Below are 17,907 nucleotides of genomic sequence, written 5' to 3'. Positions count from 1 at the left end.
CTCTCTCTCTCTCGCTTCTCCGTGCTTTGTGCCAAGCTCGCTTTCTCCTTGTTGTGTGTTTTCCTCTTTTTCTCCACCATGTTTTTTTGTCTGCAGCTCTTATGGTTGTAACTGATTAAGTGGTCCTTTGCAGGTGGCAGTAGTAGTAGCAGTAGTAGTAGCAGTAGGAGCAAGAGTAGTAGTAGTAGTTGGCCGTAGTTTTGCCTGTCCTGCTCATAAAAAACTACCGCGTGTTCACCAATTTTATTGTTATTTTTTTTACCTACTAATATTTATTATTTCATTTTATTTTTTGCAAATGAAATTGGCTGGAAAGGCAGAAGGTAGTTCTGTCAGGAGGGGTTAGAGACCAAAACAGAGCTGAAAGGAGAGATAACTGGACTTACATTCATCATGTGGCCAGAAACACATCTCCATTTAATTATTGATGTTGTTCTGTGTGTACTGGATGTGTAAATTTGTGGCTTTTTGCTAACATGTTTGCCATAAAAGGTAAGAACATGTCGGCCTTAATGGGTTAAGTATCAGTCAAAAGTCTAAATAAATGATCTATAATTGGCTAAATCTGCTGCTATAATAAGCATTAAAAGGATTTAAATGTGTTGCTTGTCATGTGAACGTAAGGAAGCCATGATGTGAAACGTGTTGTTCGCTCACAGATTTGTAAATGATGCATGACTGAACAACACAATTAGGATCTAGACGTTCCTAGTGTAAGCTTTTAATAAGTGTATCGGTAAATAGATTTGATGAGAGATTTAAAGAGGTGATATTATGCCTTTTGGCTTTTTCCCTCTCCTCTATTGAGTTATATCACTTTTTTGTGCATGTAACAGGTTTGCAAAGTGAAAAAGCACAAAGTCCAGCCCAAAGGGAGTTCCCATCTCCCATCGAAAACTCTGCTCTAAACCACTTGAAAACAGCTCGTTTGTAGTCCAGTCCTTCACTTCCTTTACTTGTGACGTCACAATGAAAACAAATCATAAAGCTTGCCAAGCGGCTAGCGGGGTCAGGCACGCCCTCAAACCAAGCTAGTCTGAGCGGAGGCCCTTTGGCTCCACTCGCTTTTGTTTGGGTTTCCATTGTAGAAATGTTGAACCTGTACCTGCTTCCAGGTACTTTTTTTCATATCACCTCCATCGAGGTTCCAAGCGAGCTGAGGGATACTAAAATGTAACGTGAAAACACAACAGACTGCTGACTGGTCAGAGAGAATATTCACTATTCACTGCATCATCATTGTGTGCACCAGACAGGCCAGCAACAGAAAGTTTTATATTTTACAGTTTTTATATGGAATTTCATCACTAAATCCACTTCTGAGAAGTTTTGAGGTGAGATATCAGCTGTGTAGATTTCAAATATTGACAGTTTTACGAGAAGTGATGGCGGAACAAAAATGTGCTTGAATATTGTCGGAGTTGAGGAGCTCCACAAGTTGCTGCGGGGGAAGCCTGTACCAACCCGCGGGAGGAGCGTGTGAGTCCGGCCAGCCGCCCGCTCACAGAGCCCTCTGCTCCCGCCGTCACACAGACCGCTGCAGCAACAACAGCAGAGGAAAACACAGCTGGAAGGTTTTCATACCGCTTATCTGTCTTTACATTCTGAGGAATGTTGAAACGTTTTAACCTTAAATCAAGAGAAAGCTGTGTGGATCGCTGGTGTGTGTGTCGCATTGAACATTACATCGCGGCAGTTGTGTGTGGCGTCGCTATGACGAAAAGCTACGTACTCTCTCTGGGTACTATCTGCAACGGAAAAGAGTTGAGAGTCGAGTCTATCAATTTGCGATATGGTAGCATTTTTCGGGAAGGCAGCATAGATTTAGTCCTATTCGTTTAGTCCTGATTGTAAGATGTGGAACAATGATGTTGTGTGGTTGTGGTCAGTAACTTATACCATCTGCTAGGTTACAGTCTCAGTCTGAAGCGGCTTTGATTTGGATCACACTACCTTGTTTCTTACGACCCGCCCTTCTCTGCTTCTGATTGGCTAGTAGTCCTTACCTGGGAACTGCGCATGTGCAACTCTCAACAAAGATTTTGTACAAGTAAGATGCATCACTCTGTAGCTCAAGAGCAGAGCGTATAGGGTGAAAAGAGGAGCTGCAGCAATGTGCAGTATGAGAAAAATGTTTTTGTTGTTTTTTGAATATTAAACCATGTAAATCTGTTCTGGTACAACCCCTAATTAAGATTTCGAACCTGAAAATAACCATAATACCACCTCTTTAAAAAGATTTGAATTTGATAATCAGATTCAAGACTGGATTAAAATTCAACTCCAATTATTGAATATTCAGCCAGGACAGGTTAAAATCAAGCACAACTGGACTTGAAGACATTTGCAGCATAAATTAATGTACTGTGCAGGGTTGTTATATCTCTCTTGTTGACTTGTTGTTGAGTTTTTAACTAAATAATTCTCAGACGCCTTCACATGGGGTACACACCAGTCTTTCCCAGCTTCTTTTAGAAGCTTATATTAGACCCCGACTAGACACAGCTGATCCTGGTGGGTTCTTGACCTCAATTATTGTGGATGTCAACCCTCACAGACTGTGGTCACATGAACTAATGTGCCCCGCACACTCTCACCTCCTCACACTTTCTCCTCATCCAGCACCTTCTCCTGAACCTCCATCACAGCCCCGTCAACACTCTTGTGTCCCTCCTCCCCTTTCTTCATCCCCTCCTTGTCTCTCCACCCCAGTCGACACCCTTTCATCCACTAATCACATTGAAATGCCTGCCATGACCTCTGAGTGTGACCCCAAAGAGAGCCCCAAACTATGGACTCAAGCGTGTTAATTATTTATGTGTAATATATGAAGAATGCGCATTTATTTAAAGTTCAGATTCACACATAGTATTTAACATGTACAAATACACAGATAAATAGAAGACAAAAAAAAACAACTAACATGTGGGCCACCACCTCCCACCCAGAGACCCAAGAAGAGAATAAATTGCATTTGATGTTTTGAAGTTTTAAGAGCCTCATATATATGAGCTTATGCCACTCAAACGTCAGCTTAAAAGAGCTGTCTCTGTGCTGCTTATGAACTCTAAAAGTGGTGTTTTGTAGATCTCAGGATCGGCCATTCTGAACACAAAAAGGTTCATCTGCACTTCACTTTTAAATGCGACAAAAGGTGTGTACAATGATTCTGAGATGTTAATTGTGGATAAAATGGGATGTACAAAGGGGAAAACCTTGCAATTCTGCAGCATCTGTTTTGGGATGTGCCGTTTTGTTATCAAGAACAAATATGCGTCTTACACAAGTGTATCTATTTGGGCAAAAAAGTCTTAACTCATGGTACGAGTGCTTCATTATCTCCATCACAAGGGAGGAATCTCCATCATTCTAATTATTAAAGGAGATGTGTTGCAGGTTAGAACAGAGGGATATAGCTGTTAATTAATACAAAATATACTAATATAAAAATGCCGTTTTGTTTCATCTTATAAATACAAATATTTAGACAAATCAAGTCTTAACTCAAGGTCCATTAATTGTCTTCTTCATGACATGTGAGCAGTAAGATGTGTTTAAAGCTCCAGAAAAAGCCAATATGTTTTTCTCAAACAGCCAATTACATGCATACATGCACAATACAGACATACTTTTATGCTCATGAATTAATTCTCTAGCGTTTTATAATGATGCACAAGGCTGCATTAACAACTTCTCTGTAAACATCATCCGCCTTCTTTCCTCCTCTGTCCTCTGTGTGCGATGCCATTTTTGCACACAGTAAAGGATTATTCACGAGATTTTTTCCTGATTTAATTCATCCACTTTATTAAGTTTTGTGTATCCCTCAGTCAAGAACAGAGGTTATTAGAGTTTATTCTTATAAAAAGCTTTTTATCCTCCTCAAGGATGAAGCCTCCTGCTTGTACTGGCAAGAAAACAAACGCCTCACAGGTGACATTATGAAAGGGCTTCCCCGGGGCCGCTGCTGGTATCACCGGCTGTAATCTTTGCTTAGAGGCTTGACTCTGGTTGTGGTTAAGGCTGGGTTGTGTATCTGTTACTAATCAATGGGGCGAAGGAAAAAGAGCTGGAGGGAAACGGCCCGCGGTCACACACTGAGTCATCTGTCCCCTATTAGAAAACTCAGGAAAAGTAAGGCGAAAGGATTGCAGATAAAGGTTGTAAACACAACACGAAAAGGATACCTGATAGTAAATGTTATGTTTGATACATAATTAGATCAAAAACCCAGTAGCAGCACTGACTGGCTCTGATCCTTTCCTAAATCCAGTTTCCTTTGCCTCTTTCAAATTGCTCACTGATGCAGCTATTAGGATTCCTCAAATCCACATGAGTCATGGAGTTTTTTTACCTGAGCGCTCTTCTGCCTCTGTTTTCTGTCTCTTTCTTTTACACATGAAGAGATTTGAGCAAAGACTCTTGCTCTTCTGCAGCTGTACTTCAGGCGCACACATGTTGCATTCTGCTAAATCTGTTATTAGTCTGCTGAGGCGTCTTGCTTAAAAGAAGGGAAAGGTTGACTGATTAAGTTTTCCTACATGAGTGGATATTCAAACAGCAATTCACCACATGTATGTTCCAAAGCGTTGTTTGTAATCTTTGGCTCTTTTTTTTTTTTATTTCTGCAGGGTAGCAAGTCTGACGAGCCGTGTGGAGGCCTGGACTGTAGCGGAGGATGCAGGTGCAACCCAGAGAAAGGCAGTAGGGTGAGTCATGTCTCATCTGTCTGATGCTGTCTTGTATAAATCCATTCCCATTTTTCTAATTTTTCCCAAAAGAGCGTCTTCATTTGCATGAGCATAATTGTAGTTTTCCTTTTCCGAAATAGACATAAACATTTTCAGCTGTTTTTATTAGTTATCATAAAAACACTATTTTAGCTCCTCTTCTACACACACACACACACACACACACACACACACACACACATAGATGTTACATTTCCTGTCAGGAATGATGATACTTAGGGAACCTGTCAGACTGAGATGGTTAGTAAAGTAATAGTACTTGTAATAAGCAAGTATTTAGTGAACGCCATGATATTACTTTGCAGTTTAAAAGTAGAGGTTGTGAGGTAGGCTAATATGGCGGTGCAAAGTGAAGAAATAAATAAGATCATTCAAGAGAAATAATCATTTGAATAAAGACAGACAAAATATCTAATATCACCATGACAAACTCTAGTCATTATTATGAAATGTTGTTTCCAATAAAACATTTGTAAACAGTTTAAGGCATTTTAACGTTAACACTTAAGTTGTGTACTAATACACTTAATATTTCCAGTAACCTGACCTTTTTCTAAAACTAAAATGACTTTAAATTGTCCCATCAATCATCTATAATCTATTTTAATAATAAAAGCTTTGAAATAACTCCCCATCATGCAACAAATCAAGTTAATTTGTTAACTTAGGTTCGGGAGCGGGGCCACACCTCAACCACACCTCCAATCACCTGTCAAAACTACATATACCCGCTCTGCTCAGCCCGCCCCGCTTGTTTCAGATCGCTCGACCCACACTCTCTTTCCCTTCCCTTCATCCTTTCATCCCTACACACATTCACTCATCCTCTCTTCCCTCATCCCTGCTTCCCTCATCCCTTCCAATTCAATCAGGGCACAGCTCTCTCATGTCTCATCTAGGTACGATCTGGGGGGCTTGAAATAAGCTCTGGTGAAAACACTTCCGAGACAGTACCCCACTGAGTCTCTGCCCACCCTCTCAGACAACATCCTTCTTCCACCATCGCCCTTCTCCTCTACATGCATTAATCCATCATCCATAATTCCATTTCGGTCAAACACTCTTGAACCTTTGCACCAAATTTTATAGATATAATTAAATTATGGAAGATTACCTGCAGTCTGCTGGGTTTTTTTTTGGTCTATTGCACAGACCAGGTTGATAAGCTAAAAGTTAATTTTCTTATTTGGCAACAAGAAGCCGACAAAACAGTGTTTAGTTTGTGAGAAGTACATTTATTCCAATTGAATAAGTTCCAGTTTGTTTTGAGAATTTCATTTGCGGGAAAAATTGTCTTCACATCATTAAGGAGCGATAACATCGGGGCTTCCCAATTTTAATTGCTATCTCCTTCCATCACACAGCTCCACACATTAACACCAACAGACATTATCAGTATTTGACACACATATCAAAGTGAGCGCCATGTTAGTTTGTGTAACACATGTTTCAACAGTCTTTAAATAAAGAATAGACTGTATTGTGAGTTCTGCAGGCGAGGGATCAGACACCCACAAAAAGGCGAGGTGTCTTTAGGCGAGGAACTCATTTTCTTGTCATTGCTACCATAAAATTAACATCAACATTCATCTGTTACCAATAATATCCAAACAAGTGTTGACAGAGTTTCAAGTGATTTGAATGGATGCACATTCTTTCAATATTTTAAGCTTTACATACACACTTATTCCAGTATAAACATACACATGTCAGCTGTTTACACTTAAGAGCAGCTCTACTTTCTGATTTATGACATGTGACAGTTAAGAGGAAGGTTTTGTGGACGCTTTATATGTCAATATAAACCTGCTGGCTTTATATGAATTCCTGGACATTAACAAGCCTCTAAACATGCTTCAGCTTTATCAGGTCGGACGAGTGAAGGCTGTAAGTGGAAGGGTTTCTCTTGATGTTATGAGAAGACAGACAGAGCTTGAGACTCAGGGGCTTTGACACCAAAGGAGAATTACAAAAGCGGTTGACTTTGGAAAAATCTGAAAATATATATTTGATGTTGGTCAGTCAGAGTCGGCCACTGCTGATAATGATGAGGGTGAAAGTATAACTTTGCACTACAGCTGCAGGCAATGCCCTCAGTCGAACTCGTGCCACTCGCTGCCTTTAGGAGCGGCCGACCAACGTAAAATTAAATTTCATTATCATTAGCGTCCTGCAGATTTAAGTGGAAAGTTCTAGCATCACCCTGTGGTTTTAATGCTGTTTTAGAAGCTTCAATTGTTTTCAAAGAATAAAATAAAATAGAGAAACACTATATTAATGTACAATTAATCAGCTCTATGAATACTCATTATTACTTTCAGTGTTTAATTCACTACTACTATCATGACACTACTGGTAATACTGTAAAATACGTTACATATCCACACTACCTTATATTTAGATTTTAATATTTGTTTTTTTAGATTCGTAAATTTTGTTATATTTTCTACTTTCGTACTTTCTATTGTTAATTTTACAAATTTTATGATTAAATTTCAATATAAGACAGTATTCAAGGGGATAGTTCTGATGTTGGAATATTATTTATTCACAGAAATGTATATTAATGTTGCAAATAACACAATAAATCAACCTATGTGCTTCCATAAGTCTAAAAAAGCTGAGACTGAGATTTTTAGTCTCAGCTCAGATTTTTTTCTAATCACAATAAAAAGATAAAATGAAATAAATTGTAACAAAATACTAAATTGTTTGCGGGACTGAGCAGATGGACAGCATCCTTTGCTGCCTTCACTCGGAATGATGTTCTGTTGCTTTCAATTGCAACCATACAATTACAAATTGTCGCCTGTAAATCCAAATGTTGAAGATCATTTCAATAAGGAGAGCTGAACCAGATTTTGAAAAGTGAAGGGGACATGTTCTCCCCATCCCCAGTGGAAATTACGTCCTTTAATGCCATCATTTTGAGCTAAAAGGTGGTATTTTTTAATGCAAAACCTTACAGCATTCTGCCATGAAATGTTCAGACTGTGTTTTTTTTTGGATTATCTCTTTGCTCACCGTTGCTCATGCTAACTCACATCTTCTTGTCTTCCTCTACTTCCTTTTGGTTTTATGCTGATGTCAAACAAAAATTGAAACGTAACCATGTACCATTGATGCGTTTATGTGAATCATTTGGAAAATCAAGCTGAGAGCTCTTTGTGTGTGTTCACTGTCGTGGAAATTGTATTCCTGGTGAGAGGTTAAGCAAATAATTGAGTTACAACAAACCGTTGTCTTTGAAGAATTTATTTAACAAAAGAGAATAAACATAGAAGTACTACAACAAAATCAGCTGGACCAGAGGTTCTGTCTCCTAAGACAGTCACTAACGTCTGGCCCAGAGCAAACAATTGCATGATCATTTACACAGTCTGAGCATCTATGTTTTGGGGAACAAAAGGTCCTTGACTGGTCCTAGTCAAGGAAGGAGAAGAACAGCTAGTGAGGAAAACAATCAACAACCCCACATCCCTGACATAAATCCCACACATGTGGACAGACTGGAATAAGAAGATGTAAAACAATATATAAGACATAATAAAAGGAGAAAAATAGCACTCTTATAAGTACTTGCATAAAAGATTATAAGTGTAAGAAGAAAACTATTTTCTGCTCCTACATTCACCTCTGGCTAAAAACCAGACTAACTTTAAGCTACACACTGTAGCTCGGTCTCTTTCAGCCTGTATCCAAACAACAATTACTGTCTGACACAGAAGCCTACACTTACCGCCTGCCTACTGTTCGCCAGTTTAGATAAATAACATAGTGACGGCCGCCACATTACACACAGGTACCTGCAGGTAAATGATATAGCTCAGGTAATAGCACGTACCTCTGTACAGGCCTCCTGTTAGGCCTAAATGTCACAGCCGCAGCTATATTACCTTCTTTACCTGTTATTGGTGAGAGCTGTTTAAGTAGTAAGGTGCTTATTTGTATGTGTTTTTTTTTTTCAGTTTTACTTTTGTACTTATGGGCTGGTGAGGTGAGGTGTGTTCTCGATCATTGCTATTAGCAGCCCTGAAGTTCACAAGTGGAAAGTAGTTTAGTGTCTGTGTTTGTGCACAACAGGGATGCAGGGCTTGATCCTGAATGGTTTCCCTTTTTCACTCCGAGATAAGGAGCTGGTTCTTTTAAAACATGGGAATTAAGTGTGGTTCTTAGTTTCAGAGCAGAGGATTTTCATTGATTGATTGTTGTCTCATACCAGTCATATGAGGAAAAGTGAAACTGACTCCCATCCCGTGACCCACAGGATTCCTGGAAAAAAATGTCAGCCTCTATTTCAGAGAAGGATAAACATGAATTCAGTTAAAAACAAGATCCTGTTTACACTCCACATTATAAAGATGGCTGGTGGAAGCAAGAGTTCATGGTAGATTGGTGGTATGTGATGCAAAGCAAATTTAGAAGTGAATCCCTACACTTAAATGAGCTATTAAGCTGGTGTTGAAAGAATTTCTCTACAAGGATCACTAATTATAATTTTTGCTGCAGCAGTTAAATCCATAATCCATTAATCTACCTATCATCACTCTGAAAAATGTCAAAAAAAAAATAGGTTAAAAGGTTCCTACCACAAGTTCCCTGAGCCCAAGGTGACGTCCAACAAACAGTCTTAAAACCTTAACATTTTTCATTTTTAACAATAGTATGAAACAGAAAAGCAGCAGAAATCACAGTTTAGAGGTTAGAACAAGCAAATGCTTGATAAATGACTTAAATGATTCACTATTAACTTTTTTTGTCAATCACCTAATCCAGTGGTTCCCAAGCTGGGGGTCCTCCAATGGATCACAGGATGGATTTAACGGATCACCGGAGGATTAATCGGGCAGAAAACAAGATATAAACGTATTTCTGGCACATAATTGTAAGTTCATTGTTATGGATTTTACTCAGGGTATAAAAGTCCTGAAAAGCATTGAATTTTTCAGTTGTCTGAAAAACGGTCATTGTGTCATTTTGTCATTTTGACAAAAAGTTTAATAATTAAATGAATTAATCTTTTTTAATTGGTTAATATGTCCATCCATTTCTGCTGCTTATCTGAGTTTAGGTATCATTAATTAAAATTAATTATATTAAATTATATCGTGGTAAAAACAGTTGTCCTAAACCTTACAGTAATAGATATGTGACAAAAGTTCCCCTATAAACATCATTTTGATCTTTTATAAAACTTTTTCCTTCCATTTAAAAGTGAGTGAAAGTTCAGATCTCTTCCATCTGCAGCTTTGTTCCCTTAAAAACTGCTGTAACGTGTAATTTGCAGTCTATAAACATAAAGACCCCATATTATGGCATCACTGCAAACGCAGCCGCTGCTCCTTCTGAGATAAAAGATAGGAAAATATCAGAGGAGACATTCCTTTCATGAGATAAATATTCTCATGCGATTGTCTCTTGGTATGTTCAGTTGTGTCAGTGTCTCCTGTATGACTTCAAAAGATCATTCAAGTGCACATAGACATAAATTATGTTACATCATGCAGGAGCTGTATCTGCAAGAAACCTTGGCACCTTTTACTAAATAAAATAAAACAACACAAGTAATGAGATGAATCACTACTCCAGCTTGACAGAGTTTAACTGACAGAGGTTAAATGTTGTCACGTATGATTTTGTTTCTGCTGATTCCTCAGGGGGAATTTGCTGCCTGTCAGAGGACGGGGTCAGCCATGACCGAGGATAGGGTTTCTCAGAAGTTCCTCTCTTAAAGAAATCAATCATAGGATTTAATAGAAACATACCTAGTCTGCTATGCAAGTACAGTTATTGTTTCTGTGAGGATATTTTACACAAGAGGAAGTAAAACTGTTGGATAATGAAAACGCAATGAAAAAATGTTTTTATTTACATGGCTTGCTCACTCATAATTGTCTGTTTTCTGAATCAGAACAAACTCAATAGCAAATAGCAACATTAAATGTAGTGGGTGCAGTCATCTTTGAGCTCACCTCAAGCAACACACCTTATATCATTTATATAACATTCTGAACCCGACCTGATTCATTCACATAAGAAGCAGAAGAGTGGCCGTGTGCTTAATTTCTAAATGAGGTTACAGTGCGTTGACAAATAGGCAGTAAAAAAGTGATTTATTGATAAGTGATTTCATTGAAAAACTGCATATAGTGCCTTTAATCAGCAGATTGTCACTGAAAAACCAATGTGAAGCTTGGAAAAAAATTGGAGTCATAAAAAACAATTCTTCATATTTCCATTGTCTACCCACATCTGTGCCAATGACTCTGGAGGGCGTTACACACACTGGAACATTGTTATTACTAACAGAAGAGGAGGTCAGGTCTGGCATGTCAAGACATAAAAATATGAACTGGGAATTTTTCCTATACAGTCAATAAATGTGACATGAAAACCAACATCTGGTAATAACAGGAGGAACAAACACACCTCTTATCAACTTATCAATCCAGATGGTGTGTGTTGGTTTTAGTTAGTTTTCATTATTAATTGCCAAAGGGCTTCAGTTTTAAAACTCCTGAGACTGAGAGAAAACACAGAGCACAAGTGTTTCAAAGCTTGTGTCATATTGGATCCATTAGATCCAATAACATCCGGTGTCACTGGGTAAACCCTCCTGGGTCAGAGGTCAGTGTTGGGGATGGCAGGATGGTTTGCGTGTGTGTGTGTGTGTGTGTGTGTGTGTGTGTGTGGTTAGGTCAACACACTGGAGCTCGTAAGCTGCAAAGGAGTCGGGAAGGATGTGCTTTATTTAATTATGCCAGAACCCCATCTGTGTCAATCAGAAACAGAGAGACGGAGAGAGGCCTTCCTGATTTTGTTGCCAGCAGGGTCGCTCAACATTTTCTGTGTCATGCTGGAGTGAAGTTCTTCACCGCTGATAACATCTTCAATCTGTGAAATACAGTTATTAGTGGGTGGCTTAAGCAAGGATCCCCCCAACTGAAAGGAAGGACAACACAACTGAGGCAGCTCCTAGATTATTATCTCATCTACAGCCAAGTCCAGTTTCATTAGGTGAGTTTATGTTGTGCTCACATGGTGCAGGTTTCTAAATAATGTTTAGTTAAATCAAATTACCACAAACTGACACACACCTGGGGCCAGGTATCTTTATTCCAGCACAGGAAAGGGCACCTGGTAAGAATTTAAAGTTCACTAACCTGATTTTCCACTTCGACCATGGGAGATGTGTTGATTTACCAGTGGTGGAGTGTAACAAAGTACATTTACTCCAGTACTATTCAGACATACTTACTATTTCCATCTTTATGCTACTCTATACTTCTATACTAAATTTCAAAGGTAAAAATTTTACTTTTTACTTCATTAACATTATTTGAAACTCATAGTTAAAAGTTATTTTAATATAAAAGAAAACTCATGATACACTTATATGATATGATGAGACCACTAATCTACTCAGTTTTATATAAAGTATCTAAAATTGGCTCCACATTGATTAAAAACAACATGTTTTACATGTATTCCAGAAAAATATAATATTCAATAAAAATACTTTCTGCATACATACATTCTCCATAATACATAGTACTTTTACTTTTGATACTTTAAGTACATTTTGTTTATAATACTTTTTTTTTTTCTTAAGGAGCATTTTGAATTCATGATTGTAATGGAGTAATTTTAGTATGGTATGGTATTTCTACTTTTAGAGTAGATGTATGGATTTGAGCGCAAAGTTGAAATTTAAAAAATGCCACTAGACTACTTTTTAAATTAACTAGTTGATGCTAGTTGACTTTTGCCAGACAAAATAAAAGTTGGCTCAACTACATCTGTTGGTTGTCTTTTATTTAATTTTAATTTATCAGTAAATCTAAAAAAATGTCTTACAAAATTCAATGTCAGCATTTCCTGGAGCCGAAATCCGAAGACTTTCGCTTTACAAAGATATAAAACAGAAAAAAGGCAGCAAATCTTCACATGAAAAAACCCCAACTAAGTTAGAATGAATCAGTTATAAAAAATTGTTCTTGACTTACTAAGTGATTCATGGTCTACATTTTACACAATCTGTGTGATAAGGGAAGAAACATTGTTAGCTGAAAGAGGGAAAAGACAAGACACTCACACAGACAACAAAGGGGAAGCAGGAATAAAGGATGAATAGAGAGGAAAAGAGAGAGTTCAACAGACGCCCCTTTTAAAATACGATGAGGGTAAAGAGATAGTGGTTGTGTGTCTTGGTGGGAAAGGAAGATAAGAAAACGAGCGATGAAACCCTCACCCCTCTGTGGGGGCCTCTCCATGAAAGAATGCATCTCTCCATCCCTGAATTCCTCCACTTTAATCCTGAAGCAGGTAGAGAGGAAAAGAGAGAGAGCGCCAGGTTGGCAAAATTCCTTTTATGTCAAAGCAGACGGAGGAAGAGACAGAAGAAGAGAAAGGCAGACCAAAATGTTCAAGAGTAATCCCTAAGAAAGGGAAAAGAGTAAAGTCACATGGACAAAATGGTTGTCTTTTTTTCTATGAAAGTAATAGTGATAAACATACGGCGGCATATTGAGGTCCCCAAAAACTTCTGAGAAAGTATAATCTAAGAAAAAACTGTATTTCCAAGATTAAAGTTTTCTGTTAATATTATTACTACAAGTTTAGAGTCAGTGCAGAAAAGAGATGAAGCTTCGAGACAGGCAAATATGAGGGACTGCAACAAAGCCACTTAAAAGCATGTGTTACATCTGAGTCATTTATAAAATGTCTGCCGTTCACTCCAGGTTTTTTATACTTTTGAACTTTGAACAGAAGGAAGTAAAATCTCATAATACTGGTTGGTAAAAGTAGCTTGTTTGTGACGACATCTGCAAACCCTGCTTTTAATACAGTACAGTGACTGTAATAACACAAGCACAAGAGTTTTTGTTCTTGTAAATCCATGACTTTTATAATTTCACGGAATATCCAAGTGTTTTTCTCATAAATGTCAACTTTGATCTTGGATATTCTGAATATTGTAAATTTGTGTTTGTACTCTAACCCTAAAGCAGAAAGGAAATGAAGACTAAAACTGTTTTGTTTTTTCAAGCTATGGCTCAAGAAGCGAACTTGGATTTCCCCAACAAGAAAAAAAAATGTTCAAAAGTGCTCTATTCGATGCCCCTATTTCAGACAAAACATGAAGTGGGTGGCCCTATGTGCAAGAAATCATGATGAAGTACTCTATAAGGTGCCCTTCCACTGACATATAGGCTCCTCTGCTGTTTAACCATTAATGCATGGCCACTTTCCTGTCTTTCAATAAATCTCCCACCCCTCTCTCTCCCTCCCTCTCTCTCTCTCCCCCCATGCGTTCTCTAATGTGTTGGGTTTGTGATTATTAAGCTTGTCTGGGTTTTGCTGAGTGAGCGCTTGTATGTGTGTGAATGTATTTTAGGAGTAATGCATGTGGTAACTTTTATGTTTCTGTGTGTGTGTGTGACACTTATGGCGGTGTACCTACAGACCACACTAATGTACAAGAAAGTCTTATCAGTAGTGTCCTGTCGACCACATCACACACAACATTTCCCTTCACACGCACACACTCCTGGGGCCCCTGTATGGCATTTTATCAGGCTCTCCCTCCTTTTAAGCGGGTGTCTTAAAATGGTGGTGGTCTTTGTTTAGGCTTCATCTTAACACACACACATACACACACACACACACGCACACACACTCGGTAGAGCAGCCATTTTGCCTCCTTTTGTCCAAAATGTCTTGACAAACAAAAAACCATTTCTTTGTCTGTCAGTCTGAGCTGAAGTGATGGAAGGATGCAATTTAGCTTTGATCTTCTCTGCCTACTGTCTTAAACACACACACCTGACACTCATAGACGGCTCATCCACTCACCAGACACGGCCTTTAGTCTAGCAAAGGTCACAGCCAAGTCCACCGTAGACCAGAGGACCAGGGGCTCCAGGATCACAGACTCAGAGATAGGGAGCTGTGTGTGTGTGTACAGTCTTCAAGGTGCTTTCACACCCTCTCTTTATCCCTTTCTCAACCTTTTCCGCCATCTCTCCTTTCTCATCACTCTCAGCTTCTTTCACCCACGTGGATCTTTGATGGCTTTGAATCCCATAATTTTATTTTATCACCACATATGAAGGTAAAGGTGAACTATCAGAAGTAAAGAAGAAGCAAAAAAAAGGCACATAAAATGTTGTCACTAAGGTTGTTTCCTGTTTGGTTTAACGTAAAAACTATGAACAACAAAACAGACAACAGTAGAAGAACAAATTCAAATTAAAGGTAGAGCTTCTGTATCCAAGACCGGTCGCTGCATCATCAGTGCACACTACTGCCCTCAGATGGCTGCTTTAGGAACTTCTAAAAGGAGTTAAAGCTTCTGGGAATTTTCTCAGGAAGTTAATTGTGTGCAACCCTAATGTATAATTTAATAATAGATTTGTCATGGGGGTGTGTAGGTTGATGGACCCAAATGGAGGACTCAAGCAAAGCAGGTACAATTCAGAGGTTTATTAAAGAAACTTGAGGCGTACACACTTACAAGCGGTAGAATTCAAGAATCCAAAATAACAAACTGTCCGAACAAAACAAGCGATCCAAAGGAAATCCAAAATCCAAATCCACACAAAACGAGCAGAGGGCAACACACAAGACAGAGCGCGACAAGCTACAATGACCAGACAAAGACTGAAGACACACGGCAAACATCTATACACACAGGGAATAACGAGCACGGGCGGGAGCTACACAGGTGACCGGGATCAGGACTAACGAGGCAGAGAGACAGCAGGGGGAAAACAGAGAGGCAGGGATGCAGAGGGATACCTGGGGGAACAGACATAACCTTGACATGCAGTCAGAGCGGCAACTGGGGAAACAAACATAACCAAGGTAATGGATACTAACACAGAATGATCATAAACCAATGAACAACTAATCAGGCAGAGATTACAATAACGCTTGACAGGTAGACAGAAACCGAGCATGAAGCAAACACCAGATAATAACAATACGACAAGAACTAGGCCGGCACAGATCCAAACATGAACAGAACTGAACATAAGACACAGGCAACTGACACAAGAGAAGAAACATGCAACAGACTAAAACCTAATCATACTGACAGACTACAGACGTAGCAGGGAGAACAGACTGAACTAATAAGAGAACACAGAGCAGGCAAAAATAACAACCAACGCAGAAGTAAACAGATCACTGGCCTGTACTACGAAGCGGGGTAAGTGGCCTGTCCAGGTAACTTCAGGAGTAACTTTGTGATGTCGGGTGTAACTTCCCAGTTAACCCGTACTACGAAAGGTGTATAGGTGTTACCCGAGGCAACAGACCTCGGGTAACACTGAGGTCTGCATTTTTTTAAACTGCTCCGAGCAGGTTTTGTTCATGGTTAACTCGAGGTTACCCTGCTCGTGGACTACACAGCACATCTGTAGGCCTACTCAGCGTTAATGATGAGAAGTAGGATATTAATACACACCACTTCATAAAATATGTTTAGATTTCATCCTGATTTGTTCCACTGCGGTTGAAATGAAGTTATTCTGAACACAACAGCATTACGTTCTGACAGCGAGCTCTGCAGCCTCTGTGATTTTAGAGAGGAATCTTAATTAATTAACGGGATACTTTCTTAGATGTTGCCCATCTGTAGTCTATAATTAATTCTCCTCAGTGTTTTTACATATTTAGATTATTTTACGTGTCCAAAAACAGGGAGCCAGGGTCGGGGTTAATAACTGAGAAAACAAATCCTAGATGAAAGTGTGAAATTTACAATTCCAATTAAGTTAACACGGGGTTAACACGGACTCAACTAACCAACATCTTATCCACCTTCATAGTACCGTTTAACTCCAGTGTAGGCAGTCAGAGTTTATCAACCCTGAGTTTGCCTGATAACCCCGAGTAGGTTGAACTCTCTTCGTAGCACAGGCCACAGGAGTAACACTAAGACATGAAACCAAAACCCAGACACAGAGAAACCAAAATCAAAACACAGAGAACGCATGGACAAAATAATATAACACAGAGCACCTCAGGACAGGATTGTGACAAGATTGACATTACAGGGAGTTGCACTGAGTTACTGTAGGCTGTGCACGTCACTCACTGTGGTCCAAAACAACCCCAAACATATTTGATGCTGTTTTTTATGTGAAAAACAAAGTCAGCTGTTGTTTTGTTTCAATGTATGTATGGTTTGGTTTCAAATAGGTACAGTGTGACAGTGACCAAACTGGTCATAACTCAAGGTCCATTTACTAGCTCTTTCTTCCCAATGAAAACTGAGGAAACTCCATCTCCTGAGATGTTAGATTCAATTGAAAGCTACAGAAAAAGCTAGCAAGTGAACCTGAAGTTGAGTTTTTTTTTCTAATTATGTCGCGATTTTAAGCTGGTAAACGACAGCTTACCGTCGCTTTTACAGCTCAGGCCCTGCTGCTGCCCGAGTGATGATCAAATATTATTGATAAGGTTTCTCATCAGAAACTGTACAGATGGACAAACTTACAGACACAGACCAATCTAGTGTAATAACCTTATTAAAAACTTCCAGCCTGCACCAAGATGTTGTTATATACTTGAGGAATAATATCAAGGTGCATAATATGTTAGATATGAATTAAGCCGTATTAATACAAAACTACAATTATATAACCAGAAACATGTTGTGTAATTTGTAGTTTACTTCGTAATGTAGAGTCACATTTTTTGTTTAATCATTAAGGTGACGTTCTTACTTGTTTAATCTTGTTACGATCTCAAACCAAACTCATCATACCAAATGAAAGTAAATGACAAAAAGTTAATTAGGTGGATAAATGTTAGCGGGAAAGTCTCATTGGTTTCTCTTCTCTGCTGTCTTTTCTGCACGGAGCAGGAATTAGACACTTTCTGGGTGATCTAATTTCTCTCTCTATCACACACACACGCACACACTTATTCAAAGTGAAGGTATGTGCAGAACTGGTTATTACTGATTTTATAGGCTCTTGTAATTTGATGGGATGATTTTGTCACAGTTATTTACACACACAAATGCATAGTTAACACAAATCCAAACTATGATTTATGACGTTATTTTGTTTGGCCAAGCTCGCTACAGTGACATAACATGCAGACACTCAATCACCTTTAACCAGGACGAAAATACTTGTGCAGT

At 38.8% G+C, this 17,907-nt stretch overlaps 1 protein-coding gene across 4 annotated transcripts in view; it reads left to right on the top strand.

The window, feature by feature from the left end:
• col4a6 (collagen, type IV, alpha 6) overlaps positions 1–17,907 on the top strand; it is a 116,568-nt gene that overhangs the window by 49,419 nt on the left and 49,242 nt on the right. For all 4 annotated transcript variants that reach the window (XM_038731704.1, XM_038731703.1, XM_038731701.1 and 1 more), the window contains exon 4: positions 4,632–4,709. In XM_038731704.1, coding sequence (XP_038587632.1) covers positions 4,632–4,709 — 78 coding nt within the window. The remainder of the gene's footprint in view (positions 1–4,631; positions 4,710–17,907) is intronic.

Source organism: Micropterus salmoides, unplaced genomic scaffold (assembly GCF_014851395.1).
Source record: "Micropterus salmoides isolate LMB-PRFRI ecotype aquatic unplaced genomic scaffold, ASM1485139v1 Ms_hic_scaffold_2, whole genome shotgun sequence".
NCBI classification, from domain to species: domain Eukaryota; kingdom Metazoa; phylum Chordata; class Actinopteri; order Centrarchiformes; family Centrarchidae; genus Micropterus; species Micropterus salmoides.
Note: the sequence above shows the minus strand (reverse complement) of the source record. Positions and strands in the feature narration are given on the sequence as shown.